Source organism: Wyeomyia smithii, chromosome 1 (genome assembly GCF_029784165.1).
Source record: "Wyeomyia smithii strain HCP4-BCI-WySm-NY-G18 chromosome 1, ASM2978416v1, whole genome shotgun sequence".
NCBI lineage: Eukaryota > Metazoa > Arthropoda > Insecta > Diptera > Culicidae > Wyeomyia > Wyeomyia smithii.
In genome coordinates, this window is record NC_073694.1 from 134,465,888 (window position 1) to 134,480,394 (window position 14,507).

At 38.9% G+C, this 14,507-nt stretch overlaps 1 protein-coding gene across 1 annotated transcript in view; it reads right to left on the reverse strand.

Annotated features, from left to right (window-relative positions):
• Window positions 1-377: 377 nt before the first annotated feature.
• The window catches only part of LOC129721574 (5'-3' exoribonuclease 2 homolog), a 44,045-nt gene continuing 29,915 nt past the window's right edge, over window positions 378-14,507 (reverse strand). Inside the window, exon 4 of the mRNA XM_055674310.1 lies at window positions 378-1,221. Within this exon, the coding sequence (XP_055530285.1) occupies window positions 707-1,221 (515 nt within the window). The 3' untranslated portion in view covers window positions 378-706. The remainder of the gene's footprint in view (window positions 1,222-14,507) is intronic.

A 14,507-nucleotide genomic window follows, 5' to 3' on the forward strand; every position in this document is an offset into this window, starting at 1 on the left:
CAACGAAAATCTATTATCTCAAAGATTACACGACTTATTTGAACATAACTAGTGTCATACGAACGAGTAATCTAAACTAACAAGTAACAAACCTAACAACAATTTGATATGTGGTTAAAAAGTTATAGAAAGATAAGACATTCAAAGACTATTTAAAACTATACCTGCTTCGATCAAAATATGTGGCCTCAACATAATTTAAATTTGGTATTGTGCTATTTGAACGTTCCCGGTATTGCTCGTGATTAAAGTCTTCGAAATTAAGAGTCATTAAGAATCGCTGTTTTCTATTCGAACGATGAAAAAACTATACATAGATTTTAAAAACATGTATTTGAATGCTTCGGAATGTTTTAGTAAATCAGATATTAGTCTAGTAAGATTTTAAGTATCTTATTTCTCGTATCAGCTGGTAGTTTGATAACGCATAATAAACTATGCAGTTTCACCAAGATATTCTCACATTAGTTTAAATTAACCTTATTAGAAGACGCTACCTTTTGTAATCCAGTTGTTCACACCTTTATATAATTTCTGGCTTAATCAATGTGTCCTACTTCAAACTCAAGATACTACTTATTGCAAAATGTTAACACATTTCGCGGCAGGTTGATTTCTTATAAAAATGGGTAAATACGCATAAAGTGAATTTATAGCATCAACTCTGTGCTAAGATGTTCACTTACCTTTTTGTAGTCATACGTGTCTAGTAGTTTCGTCTATTATTATTAAATCGGTTGGGATTATTCGGCCCAAAACGATTATTATTACCGCTACCTTGATTAAAGTTATTGTTCCTGTGGTTTCCACCCCCTCCATGATTTCTCTGTTGGAACTGATTAGAACCGTGATTGTTAAAATTGCCAAAAGCATTTCTACCACGCTGTTGATTTTGATTGTAACCACGATTGCCATAACCACCACTGTTCGAATTATTTGCCGAGTTATAATCGTATCGAATTTGATTAGCAAACGGGTTCGGCAGCATCACTCCCGAATTGTTAGCGTTTCGTGAAATCTCACTCATTACCTCTTGTTGGTACTGATTGATCCGACTGCTTAACTGTTCGAATACACTCATACCGCCAACTCCACTGTTACTACTACCACGATTAACATTGCTAGGATTTGTTGAATTGTAATTGTTTGAATTGTTATTGCCCCCGATGAACGAATGGGTTGCTCCTGAATTGCTATTGCCAGCGCTGGTATTATTTCCACCTGTAAAAATATGAACCATATGTTCCCAAGATAAATTGTCATAAAACAAGCGATTAAATGTAACATATTTGTAATAGAGCAAGAACACGTATAAACCATCAACTACTATACAGGCATGTATCGATTTTTGATTCCCTATTGTTGTTATTAACGATGAACGGAAGTTCACGATTACCACCAAACCTCATACGAGTTATCGATTTGCCTTCTATAAAGCAATATAATTATAGGTGCCCCTCATCACTGTGCACTTCCGCCATTAGTAGAGAGATCTCAAACGCTTGCCGATTTGTGCGCTCAAATCGTACTTATATCGAACGTCAACTGTCAATATGGTGCTCTTCAACTCTCTTGCTCGTATACTAGGACTTTGTATTCGTTTATGAATAGGAAAGCACTTTTTGGGACATTGCCTGCCAACAAAAATGCATATGGTGAATGAAGTTTCTACCAAGAGAAGTTTATACCAACATAGGTACGCAATGTACAATGTGGCGTGAATTATAAACGAATGCACGCTGCTCAGGACTCACACAGGCCGAGGGATTCGACAAAATGACACTTGAGGGAGAATAATAGCGCGCAATGAGGGAAAAAATAAAAGAAAATGTTAAAAACCAGACAATAAATTGCAAATTGATTTCGAGAGGCTTAATGCAGGCGCATTAAAACTCTCTCTGAGGCTTTTCCATTCAGACCAATGTGCTACTGAGACCGCTTGGGGCTGTGAATTGGTTCAGACCAGGAAAAACTAGAAAAAAACGTCATTCAATGTCAGGCTGAAAAAATCATACCATTCTGTTTCCAACCCAAGACAGCGTGTCAAAATTACACAACGACCGGTTAAAGTGCGTCAGGCTGGCAGGGGTAAAGGATCAGTATAGCGTAACCAAACGGCATGTGAGGCTTACTAACAGCTCAATATAACTTGCTTATAAATTTGGTTGTTTAAAAAAACAGCATTCATATGTTAAAATAAAAAGAAACTTACACTTTACTATTTATGATTATAATGATTAGCGAATTATTTTGTGAGGTCAATCTCAAAAAGTGGCTTTTCAACACCTTTAGCGATGTGAAATTGGACTTGCTAAAACTTGTTAGCTTTCGCAGTTAAAGCTAATCATTCGTAAGTATTTAAACTTACCAGAGATCAACTTTTAAAATCAATTTTGTTTACTTTCGTTAGAAGCCGACACGCACCCCTAAATGTAAACAAAGGTGAACATTCTTCGCACTGATACAAAATCCTTAAGCAAGTAATTTAACACCAACCTAACGTCAATTAAACTTTCCTTTGTTGGCAAGATCATAACAAAACCACCTTCACATGCATTTTAGACTACTGTATACACAAATTCACCATCATCAGAAAACAATCTAAGAAAAGAATCGGAAGCAATGAATTACAAAAAAAATCCCTTTTTTCGTAGGTCTGTCTTTGTTGTTTTCGGTAAAAAAGACCTAGGAAAAAATGAACCCAAAATAAAAGATGCGAGACCTTTGATACAGAGTGCTTATGAAGGCCTAATTGAACCTATCATTATCTACGAGACAATCTTGTTTTAGGTTAAATCAATAATAGAATCACGGTTTTTAGAGATGAATGCAAACATGGATTATCCTGATCTTCTGTTTGATAGCATCTATTTCTTGGGAATAAATGAGATAGATATGTAATATGAAAGTAATATACTACATAAAACCAATTATTAAACAATTACGGTTTCACTATGTAGTGGAATGAATACGACAGTTTTTCAGAAATGTCTCCGTAGAAGTCACAAAGATTAAATTTTATGATTTTTACGAACGATCGGAAACCTTTTGAAAGATTCAATGGTAATTGAACAGATTCCAATAAATTCAGTTTTTTAGTGTTTAAGAAATATATGCTCTTGAAAACACTGCTTCACTAAGCCAAGCAAAAGTTAGCAGGCAAAAATTTAAGGTTCTCAAATAACGCTTTGATTATTCTGTAATAATTTAATTTTTGGTATTCAGCTGGCCAACATAGGAGCCAATTATTCATAAAAAAAATAGATCAAAACATTTCTTCACAACCGTATGGATAACAAGATACCAATTACTAAAATTTGCACCGTGAGTGTGTTACATGGTAGTAAATAGAAACGCTTACCAGTTTGCTGCAGATAGAAATGTAGAATAACTTTTCTCAAGGGTGTTTATTGAACACTGCACAATTCAGTAAACATTACACAATTCAATAAAAACAGAATGTTAGAATATTGGAATACGTGCATTTTATAAAATACATATTTATTTTGACCCATACCCATGAGGATTTTCCTGAGACACATTCCGGCATAACGAATAACCATAAAACGTGCCTAACAACTAGTTCGGGATATAGTTACGAATGTCACAACTGTATGATATCGTTAAACCATCCGTTTATGGTTAATGATTATACGGAATAGTCTTATAGCGAAACCTAGTTGACCAAATCTACAATGAAAGTTTGTTGATATATTATAAAAACTTTTAGTTTTCGCTGATCTTTTTTTCGGAAAGAAACATTTTGCAGATCATAGATAAATGAATACAATGTTATTTGATAAAATATTTGAATTAGCACTATGAAAAAATACTTATTGGATATTACCATTCCCTCATTTACTTCACTAATATTTGGCCAACTCTAGCAAAAAATAATAGGAATCAAGTTCGAGATGCATAACAAAAATTAGAATAATTTACATGTGGTTAAAAAAATTCAAAAAAATAACAATCAAAAATAAAAACATGTGGTTAAGAACGAGTATGAGTCATTTTAAATGTCGATTCTAAAACTTCCCATATCACTCTAATTGAATGGACACCAACCGTTCGTTGTGATATTCTCTGTATCAATATCAGAAAAAAATTGACAGAGTCTCCTCGTCCCAATAGGACAATTTATTTTTGCTTCCATGAGCTTAAACAAATATTATGTCTCGAAGGTAAAAACTTTCCGAGCAGTTCGAAACAATCCCCATTCTTGAACAATTCCTAATACGACTGTATGAACGTAATAAAAACTAATGTCTTGAAAGAAAACATGCTGGTAAACGCAACAGTACCAGTGGAACAGAGAGCCGCAGGTCTCTCGTCGTATATGATTGCAGCGGCACTCTTTTACTCGTACAACTCAGCGGTACACTATTCGTACTGTAACGGTACTGTTTGTATTGCAATGGTACACTTCTATTCGTACATTTCTATTCGTGTGCAATCGGGGAAAAACTTCAATGCTGCTGCTGATGGTGATTGAAAGTTTATCTCATAAATATGATTAGGTACTATAAACTACTCAACAAGAATTGTACATTTTTGCAACGGTGTTAAGTTATATTTATTTAATTTTATCTTCGATATTCACTAAATAATCGTGACCAGATAGTATCGAAAAGGTGAACTACCAAATATACAAATTTAGGAAGAGTAAGAACCGGCGAATGCTTGTGAATTTTTGGTCCATTTAGAGCAAGCCCACCAGTGGCTGAATTGAAGTTTCTAAAGCTAGTTTGGCAACTCCCACCATAACGCGGCAACCGCACCTGGCGTTGCTATGTTGGTTTGGGAAATAGCAATCCCCACCTCGGGTAGTAGCGAGTTATTAAATTTGGCAACGCGATAGCAACGTGCCGCATCGTTGCTATTTGATGAATAATGTCAAACTGTTGTTTGTTTTGTTGTGCTCGATAGTAAATGTTCGTAACAATATTATGAAAATAATGAGTGTTTCGAACATAATTGGTCGGTAAGACGAAACGCTTTGCCTTGGTTAACCCGTAAAGACCCGGGACGAACCTTGTTTTTTGAAAATGCTCGTGCTCAGCACTGGAACAGCCGATTTGGGAAAACTTAGAATTTTATTCAAGGGGAATAGTTGCTCTAAGTTTTGGTAAAGGTGCCACCCCTCTGGACCCCTCCCCATTTTTGTGAGACGCAAATATGTCTGTGTTTTTTTTTTTTTTCAAATTTTTCAAACAGATTGAGCAAACACTGTGAATTTTCATACGTATCAATTGCTCCATGTATCAAATCATGTCAGGTGGATGAAATATGTTATGTAAGAGTGAATTTTGGAGTTAACAAATTATTTCAGTACAAATTCACAAAACTACGTATTTTTTTAAAAAATCAAACAACAAAACCGTTCTTCAAATTTTAAGCTCTACATTTTTGCGGTAAGATCTCCTGAATCCATACGCGATGAAAAACTTATTTTAGCATGCAAACATTTTGGGAAAAACCAGTTTAAATTCACCAAAGTACGTATTTTCATGGAAACCTGATTTTCCCAGTCTCCCACGGTAGGTTTCAACTTAGCTCTTCAATTTTCAAGCTCTATATTTTAAGAGTGATGTCTCCTGGATCCAAAGATGGTGGAAGATTTTTTCTAGCATATATAGATTTGGAGAAAATCAAGTTTTCATAAGAACTCTTACTTTAGTGAATTCAAACTCGTTTTTCTCTAAATCTGGGGTCCAGAGGTGAATATCTTCGATATTCACTAAATAATCGTGACCAGATAGTATCGAAAAGGTGAACTACCAAATATACAAATTTAGGAAGAGTAAGAACCGGCGAATGCTTGTGAATTTTTGGTCCATTTAGAGCAAGCCCACCAGTGGCTGAATTGAAGTTTCTAAAGCTAGTTTGGCAACTCCCACCATAACGCGGCAACCGCACCTGGCGTTGCTATGTTGGTTTGGGGAATAGCAATCCCCACCTCGGGTAGTAGCGAGTTATTAAATTTGGCAACGCGATAGCAACGTGCCGCATCGTTGCTATTTGATGAATAATGTCAAACTGTTGTTTGTTTTGTTGTGCTCGATAGTAAATGTTCGTAACAATATTATGAAAATAATGAGTGTTTCGATCATAATTGGTCGGTAAGACGAAACGCTTTGCCTTGGTTAACCCGTAAAGACCCGGGACGAACCTTGTTTTTTGAAAATGCTCGTGCTCAGCACTGGAACAGCCGATTTGGGAAAACTTAGAATTTTATTCAAGGGGAATAGTTGCTCTAAGTTTTGGTAAAGGTGCCACCCCTCTGGACCCCTCCCCATTTTTGTGAGACACAAATATGTCTGTGTTTTTTTTTTTCCAAATTTTTCAAACAGATTGAGCAAACACTGTGAATTTTCATACGTATCAATTGCTCCATGTATCAAATCATGTCAGGTGGATGAAATATGTTATGTAAGAGTGAATTTTGGAGTTAACAAATTATTTCAGTACAAATTCACAAAACTACGTATTTTTAAAAAAAAATCAAACAACAAAACCGTTCTTCAAATTTTAAGCTCTACATTTTTGCGGTAAGATCTCCTGAATCCATACGCGATGAAAAACTTATTTTAGCATGCAAACATTTTGGGAAAAACCAGTTTAAATTCACCAAAGTACGTATTTTCATGGAAACCTGATTTTCCCAGTCTCCCACGGTAGGTTTCAACTTAGCTCTTCAATTTTCAAGCTCTATATTTTAAGAGTGATGTCTCCTGAATCCAAAGATGGTGGAAGATTTTTTCTAGCATATATAGATTTGGAGAAAATCAAGTTTTCATAAGAACTCTTACTTTAGTGAATTCAAACTCGTTTTTCTCTAAATCTGTGCATGCTAGAATAAATCTTTCAGTATCTTTGGATTAAGAAGATGTTACTCTAGAAATATAGAACTTGAAAATTGAAGAGCCAAGTTGAAACCTACTGTGGGAGACTAAGAAAATCAGGTTTCCGTGAAAATACGTACTTTAGTGAATTGAAACTCGTTTTTCTCAAATTATTTGCATGCTAAAATAAATATTTCATCGCATATTGATTCAGGAGACGTTACTTCAAAAATGTAGAGCTTAAAATTTGAAGACCGATTTTCTTATTTGAATATTTATGAAAATACGTAGTTTTGTGATTTTGTACTGAAATAATTTGTTAACTCCAAAATTCACTCTTACATACTATATTTCATCCACCTGACATGATTTGATACATGGAGCAATTGATACGTATGGAAATTTCCCAGTGTTTGCTCAATCTGTTTTAAAAATTCGAAAAAAAAACACAGACATATTTGCGTCTCACAAAAATGGGGAGGGGTCCAGAGGGGTGGCACCTTTGCCAAAACTTAGAGCAACTATTCCCCTTGAATAAAATTCTAAGTTTTCCCAAATCGGCCGTTCCAGTGCTGAGCACGAGCATTATCCCGGTTCCTGAGAAACTCACATTGGGTAATGAAACTGAAAGCTACTATCCACAAATTTCAAATGGCGTCTGAAGTTGATTTTTGGCCTCTGGGTATCATACTTTTCTACAATTCTCATATTGAATAATATTTGGTCTGTTTAGGCTGTTGTTCATCAGGGAAAATTTTCCTACTACAAAAAGTTGAATCTAAAATGATATATAATCCGACCTATATATGAGTACAGTGACGTTTCAATTAAACCAGCAACAAAAAAATTCGCATCATGTATTTAAAACATTTTTACTTCATGTTACTTCCAAAATGTTCGGTATAGTTATGCTTTTGGCAACCGGAAATTCGTTATTTAGAGTGAAAAATAATTCCTGCAGAAATTATCAAGGTCTATTTTTTCTAATAATTGAAGATTTCATGCAAATCTAATTAAACAAATAATAAATTCGAAAGAGAAAGGCTGGGTCTCACCGCTAGGTGGATTATTTTGGGTTTTTGCTTAGGATTCGCTGAAGATAAAATACGTTAAAAAACATAATCAGCATAAAAAGCATAAATGACAGCGCAATTTCATACATTTTTAGTCTCTCTTAATCCTATAAAAATTGTGACAAAACGAGAATAAGGAAGCTTGACTATTGCACCATGAGGAAAAGATTTGGATTGCGAATTGATTGAAGAAGAGAAACTATATATAGATGGTCCTGCAGCAATCAGCAACGATGCTGCAGTTACTGCCTCGGCTTTCTATGTCGTCGATTGTGACTCCAACAACAAAATCCTTGAACTAAAAATAATTAAACGCTTTTCCTAGTTATTTTTTATGATCTTCTTTTCCGTTCATTTTCAGTTTTTATTCCAGTAAAATCGTTCTAATTTAGAAAAAAAGTGCATTTTTTACAAACTTCTCAATGTTTAGTCAATTATAACCAAAGAAGGGGGAGCAGGAGGTATGAAAACGTGACGTAATTGAGGGGGTGGGGTCAGGGAAGTTATGACAGTTTGTGACAAGGGGGAGGGGGGGGAGTTAATTTTTCCCAAATTTTGTTCGACATCATTAGTGGACGGTCCCTAACGGATTCTGTCAACTAATCTAGTTGATCGAGACCGCTATTAGCCTCCCAGGCTAGCGTGCGATATTGTTATATTTTTTTCAAGGCTAGAAATTAATGATAGAACGAACACGTAAACGGGACCAGCCAACAACAATTATTGCTGTTACTTACTATTAACCCATTCCCCGCGGCCATATGCATCACTTGACATATAAACTTTGATAACAGTTTAACAACTATACTTGAAATTTCTAACGAGCAAAATATTCTAAGCAGTTAGAGAACAGATTGATCTTCAACATGCAATATAGTTTGTGCCAATTATGCATGCGGTTGCTGAGTAATAAGAGTTTGAATGTCATTTTTCGATGTAAAAACTGATTTCTCTCCGCGGGATAGGGTTAAAGTTAAATTGTAAAAATTACCTTTTAGAGTCGACCGGTTTCAAGCATTATGATGCTCATCTACGGGACGTGACCAAATTTTCAACTTGGCCATTTATTTTATCAAAATTGCATCATAAATTCCAAACGATAATTTTAACGAGAAATAGAAATTAGATTCTTAGAAATAGCTCTTCAAGGTGGCATCTTTCCTTTACAAAATCCCGTAAACAAAATGACGAAAAGAGTTTCCGCACTATGGCACATGTGTTCGTCTGTCAATTAGTAAAAATATCTGAAATACATTTATTTAAAAGTTATGCACTTTCATAAAAAATGTAAATGAAAATCCCGCAATATACATATGCTGCTTGAGATTGAAATCAAATGAAAATTGTGTTTTATTTTGTCTACCGGACTTTTCCTAATCCCGGAAGCATTACCTGGTCCAGGCAGCTCCGTTCCGGTCCGGTCTGAAATAAAATAGAACTTTAAAGATTCCGGTCCTATCTGACTTTCAGCCGAGCTTTGTCGCTATGAGCTATGTCGAATACTGTTTGCAAGAACTTTCAATTCATTCCGAGTTGTGCTCTCGTCGTGTTCGGTCGCAATTTCATTTCGATCTCGATAGTGCCGACCAGTTAATCGCCTTCAAGGTCACCGTGCATTGTATTGCGTGTGCACTGCTGCTCGTTGCCGTCGTCTATTGAAGACAAAAGAACGCATCATCGCCTATTGCTACCGTACGCCACAGACTGTACGTTGTGTCGCTACTGCGAGAGATCCAGTACCCGGCGTACTGCTGTTTGGCTGTACTGGTGCTGCTGTGTGGCTGGAGCGGCTGCAGCTTTTGCTACCGGACTCTTGTGTGAAGGACTGGAGATTGGCATCGCCCGTGCGCTGATTGCGGTGGAGAGCGGCTGCAGAAGATAAGTAGTTTTGATTGGCATTTTGCGTGTGTGGCTTACGCGTCCAACATGGACGACGAACGCGGGGATGAAAACCCGCTCGTTCTACCGCCTAGCGTTCCCGGATACAAAGCTCCAAGGGTTAAGAATGGAACACCGCAGGAAGCTACCCATCGACTTAAGCAGTATCCGGAGGGCAAAGCTGGTATTGGGGCTGTATTTTTCCGGCCGAAAGTGAAAGCATTGAACACAATGCAAATATGTGAAGATCTGGCACGGTTTACAGCCGTGACTGAAATTACCAAAGTACGCCCGAATAAGCTGCGTGTTTTGGTGTCCGACCTCAAGCAAGCAAACGAGATTGCTGCTTGTGAGCTCTTCACGCGGGAGTACCACGTGTACATTCCAGCTCGCGTAGTTGAGATTGACGGTGTGGTCAGCGAATCGAGTCTGACTGTCGAGGACCTGTTGAAGGCTGGAAAAGGCCTTTTCAAGGATTCTAGCCTTGAACCTGCCAAGATACTTGAATGTAAGCAATTACATTCAGTATCGCTCGACAAGGGTGTAAAAACTTACACCCCTTCAGACTCTTTTCGCGTGACTTTCGCCGGGTCTGCTCTGCCGAGCTATGTGCTCGTGGACAAGGTGCGTCTGCCCGTGCGCTTGTTTGTACCGCGGGTAATGAATTGCCTCAAGTGCAAACAGTTGGGCCATACGGCCTCCCACTGTGGCAATAAAGCACGTTGTGGCAAGTGCGGAGAGCAACATGCGGATGACGCCTGTAATAAGGGTGCTGAAAAGTGCCTTTATTGTGGGCAGACTCCGCATGAGCTGTCTGCATGTCCCGCGTACAAACAGCGCCAAGACAAGATCAAGCGGTCTCTGAAAGAGCGCTCTAAGCGCACTTTCGCAGAAATGCTCAAAGAGGCCGCTGCCACCAAACTGGTTTCCCCGAATCTCTTCGAGGTCTTGCCATCCGATGAGTTTGATTCTGACGATTCAGTTGGGGAATCTTCTTTTGTTGAACCCGGGAAATCTAGGAAGAGGAAAAACCTTTCTTCTCCTAGGCTTCCTAGGAAAGGACAGAGAAGGTCTCCATCTGAAGTGACTGATACTAAGAAACAAAAAAGTGCTGTAGAAAATCCGAAGCAAACTCCTCCGGGATTGGCAAAATTGAATTCAAGTAAGGAGTTTCCGGCACTTCCAGGAACATCAAAAAACCCAACTGTTCCTTCTTTTTCGTCCAAGATTCAGCCAGAATCTGGACTGCTGAAGTTTCCAGATATTGTGGACTAGATTTTTGAAAATTTCAACATAACTGATCCTCTTAAAAGTCTTCTGCTGGCATTTCTACCAACAGTTAAAACGTTTTTGAAGCAGTTGACTGCTAAATGGCCCCTCCTTGCAGCGATCGTATCCTTCGATGGCTAATTCATCGGCTGAGATGAAGGATTCTATCTCTATTTTACAGTGGAATTGTAGAAGTATCATCCCCATAATTGATTCATTTAAAGTTTTGATTAATAAGCATAAATGCGATGCATTTTCCCTCTGTGAAACTTGGCTCACTTCAAATGTAGATCTTAGCTTCCATGATTTTAATATAATTCGCCTCGACCGAGACACCCCTTACGGAGGAGTACTTCTAGGGATTAGGAAGTGCTATTCCTTCTATCTAAGTGCTATTCCACGGTCCCAGGCGTCGAAGCTGTCGCATGTCAAATGACATCATAAGGTAAAGAGCTTTGTATTGCCTCAATATATATTCCTCCCAGAGCACAGGTTGGGCAACGGCTGCTCTTTGATTTAATAGAACTTCTTCCCTCGCCACGTTTGATTTTGGGAGATTTTAACTCTCACGGTGTGGCTTGGGGTTCCCCTTCTAATGATAACCGTTCCTCTTTGATCTATAACCTCTGCGACGACTTCGACATGACAATATTAAACAACGGGGATATGACACGCGTTCCGAAACCTCCAGCGCGCCCCAGTGCTTTAGATTTATCTTTATGTTCAACATCGCTACGGTTGGATTGCATATGGAAGGTAGTCCTTGATCCCCACGGTAGCGATCATTTGCCTATTCAAATTTCAATAGATAATGGTTCAACTCGCACGCGATCAGTTGATATTCCGTATGACCTCACACGGAATATCGATTGGAAATTATACGAGGAAATGATATCAGAAGCTGTCGAGTCGATTCAACATCACCCACCACTTGAAGAATACAACCTCCTCGCGGGCTTGATTCTCGACGCCGCGTTGCAAGCCCAAACGAAGAAATATCCCGGCGTGACGATCAAAGAACGGCCTCCCACTCCGTGGTGGGACAAAGAGTGCTCCGATGTCTACACGGAAAAATCCGACGCGTTTAAGGCCTTCTTTTGGGTGAAAGGTCAACCCGACGACTTTAAGCGGTATTTGGAGCTTGAGACCAAGTTCAAAAGCTTGGTCCGAGCAAAGAAACGTGGATATTGGCGCCGGTTCGTAAACGAAACGTCGAGGGAGACATCGATGAGCACTCTTTGGAACACAGCCCGAAGAATGCGAAATCGTATAACGGTCAACGAAAGCGAGGAGTCTTCAAGTCGTTGGATATTTGATTTTGCCAGGAAAGTATGTCCGGACTCTGTTCCTGCGCAAAGCTTTGTTCGCGATACGTCTCCGGGCCACGATGCGATAGAATCACCTTTTACGATGGCAGAATTTTCAGTTGCCCTCCTGTCCTGTAACAATAACGCGCCTGGGTTAGATAGAATCAAATTCAACTTGTTGAAGAATCTACCCGGCAATGCCAAGAGGCGCTTGTTGAACTTGTTCAATAAGTTCTTGGAGCAAAACATTGTACCGCAGGATTGGAGGCAAGTGAAGGTGATCGCCATCCAAAAACCGGGAAAACCAACTTCTGATCACAACTCTTATAGGCCGATTGCAATGCTATCCTGTATCCGGAAATTGATGGAGAAAATGATACTCCGTCGTTTAGACCATTGGGTCGAATCAAACGGTCTACTATCAGATACTCAATTTGGCTTCCGCCGTGCCAAAGGAACGAATGACTGTCTTGCGTTGCTTTCTACAGATATTCAGCTAGCCTATGCTCGCAAAGAACAAATGGCATCTGTGTTCTTGGACATTAAGGGGACTTTTGATTCCGTTTCTATTGACATTCTTTCGGGCAAACTTCACCGACAAGGATTTTCACCAATTTTGAACAATTTTTTGCATAATTTGTTGTCCGGAAAGCATATGCATTTTACGCATGGCGATTTGGCAACTTTTCGTATTAGCTACATGGGTCTTCCCCAGGGCTCATGCTTAAGCCCCCTTCTTTACAATTTTTATGTGAATGACATTGACGCATGTCTGGCAAATTTATGCACAATAAGACAACTTGCAGACGACAGCGTGGTCTCTGTTACAGGAGCCAAAGCTGCCGATTTGCAAGGACCATTGCAAGATACCTTTGACAATTTGTCTGCTTGGGCTTTACAGTTAGATATCGAATTCTCTCCGGAGAAGACTGAGATAGTAGTTTTTTCTAGGAAGCGCGAGCCTGCTCAGCTCCACTTACAGTTAATGGGTGAAACGATTTCTCAGGTTTTGGTATCTAAATATCTTGGTGTCTGGTTCGATTCGAAAGGCACCTGGAGATGTCACGTTCGGTATTTGATGAAAAAATGTCAACAAAGAGTGAATTTTCTCCGGACAATTACTGGATCATGGTGGGGCGCCCACCCAGGAGACCTCATAAGGCTTTACCAAACAACGATATTGTCGGTGCTTGAGTACGGGTGTTTCTGCTTCCGCTCCGCTGCAAACACCCAGTTAATCAAGCTGGAACGATTGCAGTATCGTTGTTTGCGTATTGCCTTAGGTTGCATGCATTCGACCCATACGATGAGTTTGGAAGTTTTGGCGGGCGTTCTCCCATTAAAAGACCGCTTTTGGGATCTGACTACTCGTATTCTCATCAAATGTGAGGTTTTGAACCCCTTGGTAATTGAAAATTTCGATAGGCTAGTTGAACTTAATTCTCAAACCCGTTTCATGACTGTGTATTTCAATCACATGTCTCAAAGTATAAATCCTTCCTCATACACCTCCAATCGTGTCAACTTATTAGATACTTCTGTTTCTACTGTGTTTTTCGATACATCCATGATGGAAGAAACTCGTGGAATCCCGGATCATTTACGCGTGCAGCAGATCCCTAAAATATTTTATAACAAATATAAAAACATCAACTGCGACAATGCGTTTTATACTGATGGATCACTTCTCAACGGGTCCACTGGCTTCGGTATCTTCAACAATAATTTTACCGCCTCCTACAAGCTCGATAATCCTGCTTCTGTTTACGTCGCAGAATTGGCTGCAATTCAGTATACCTTAGGGATTATTGAAAAAATGCCCACGGACCATTACTTCATCTTTACGGACAGTCTCAGTTCTATTGAGGCTCTCCGATCGATGAAGGATGTAAGGCACTCTCCGTATTTCCTGGGGAAAATACGGGAACATCTGAGTGCTTTATCCGAAAAATCTACTCAGATTACCTTAGTGTGGGTCCCTTCTCATTGTTTCATTCCGGGCAATGAGAAAGCGGACACTTTGGCTAAGGTGGGCGCAACAAACGGTGATAGTTATAACAGACCAATTGCTTACAATGAATTTTTAAAACTTTCACGTCAGAGTACACTTGTCAACTGGCAGGCCTCGTGGGATA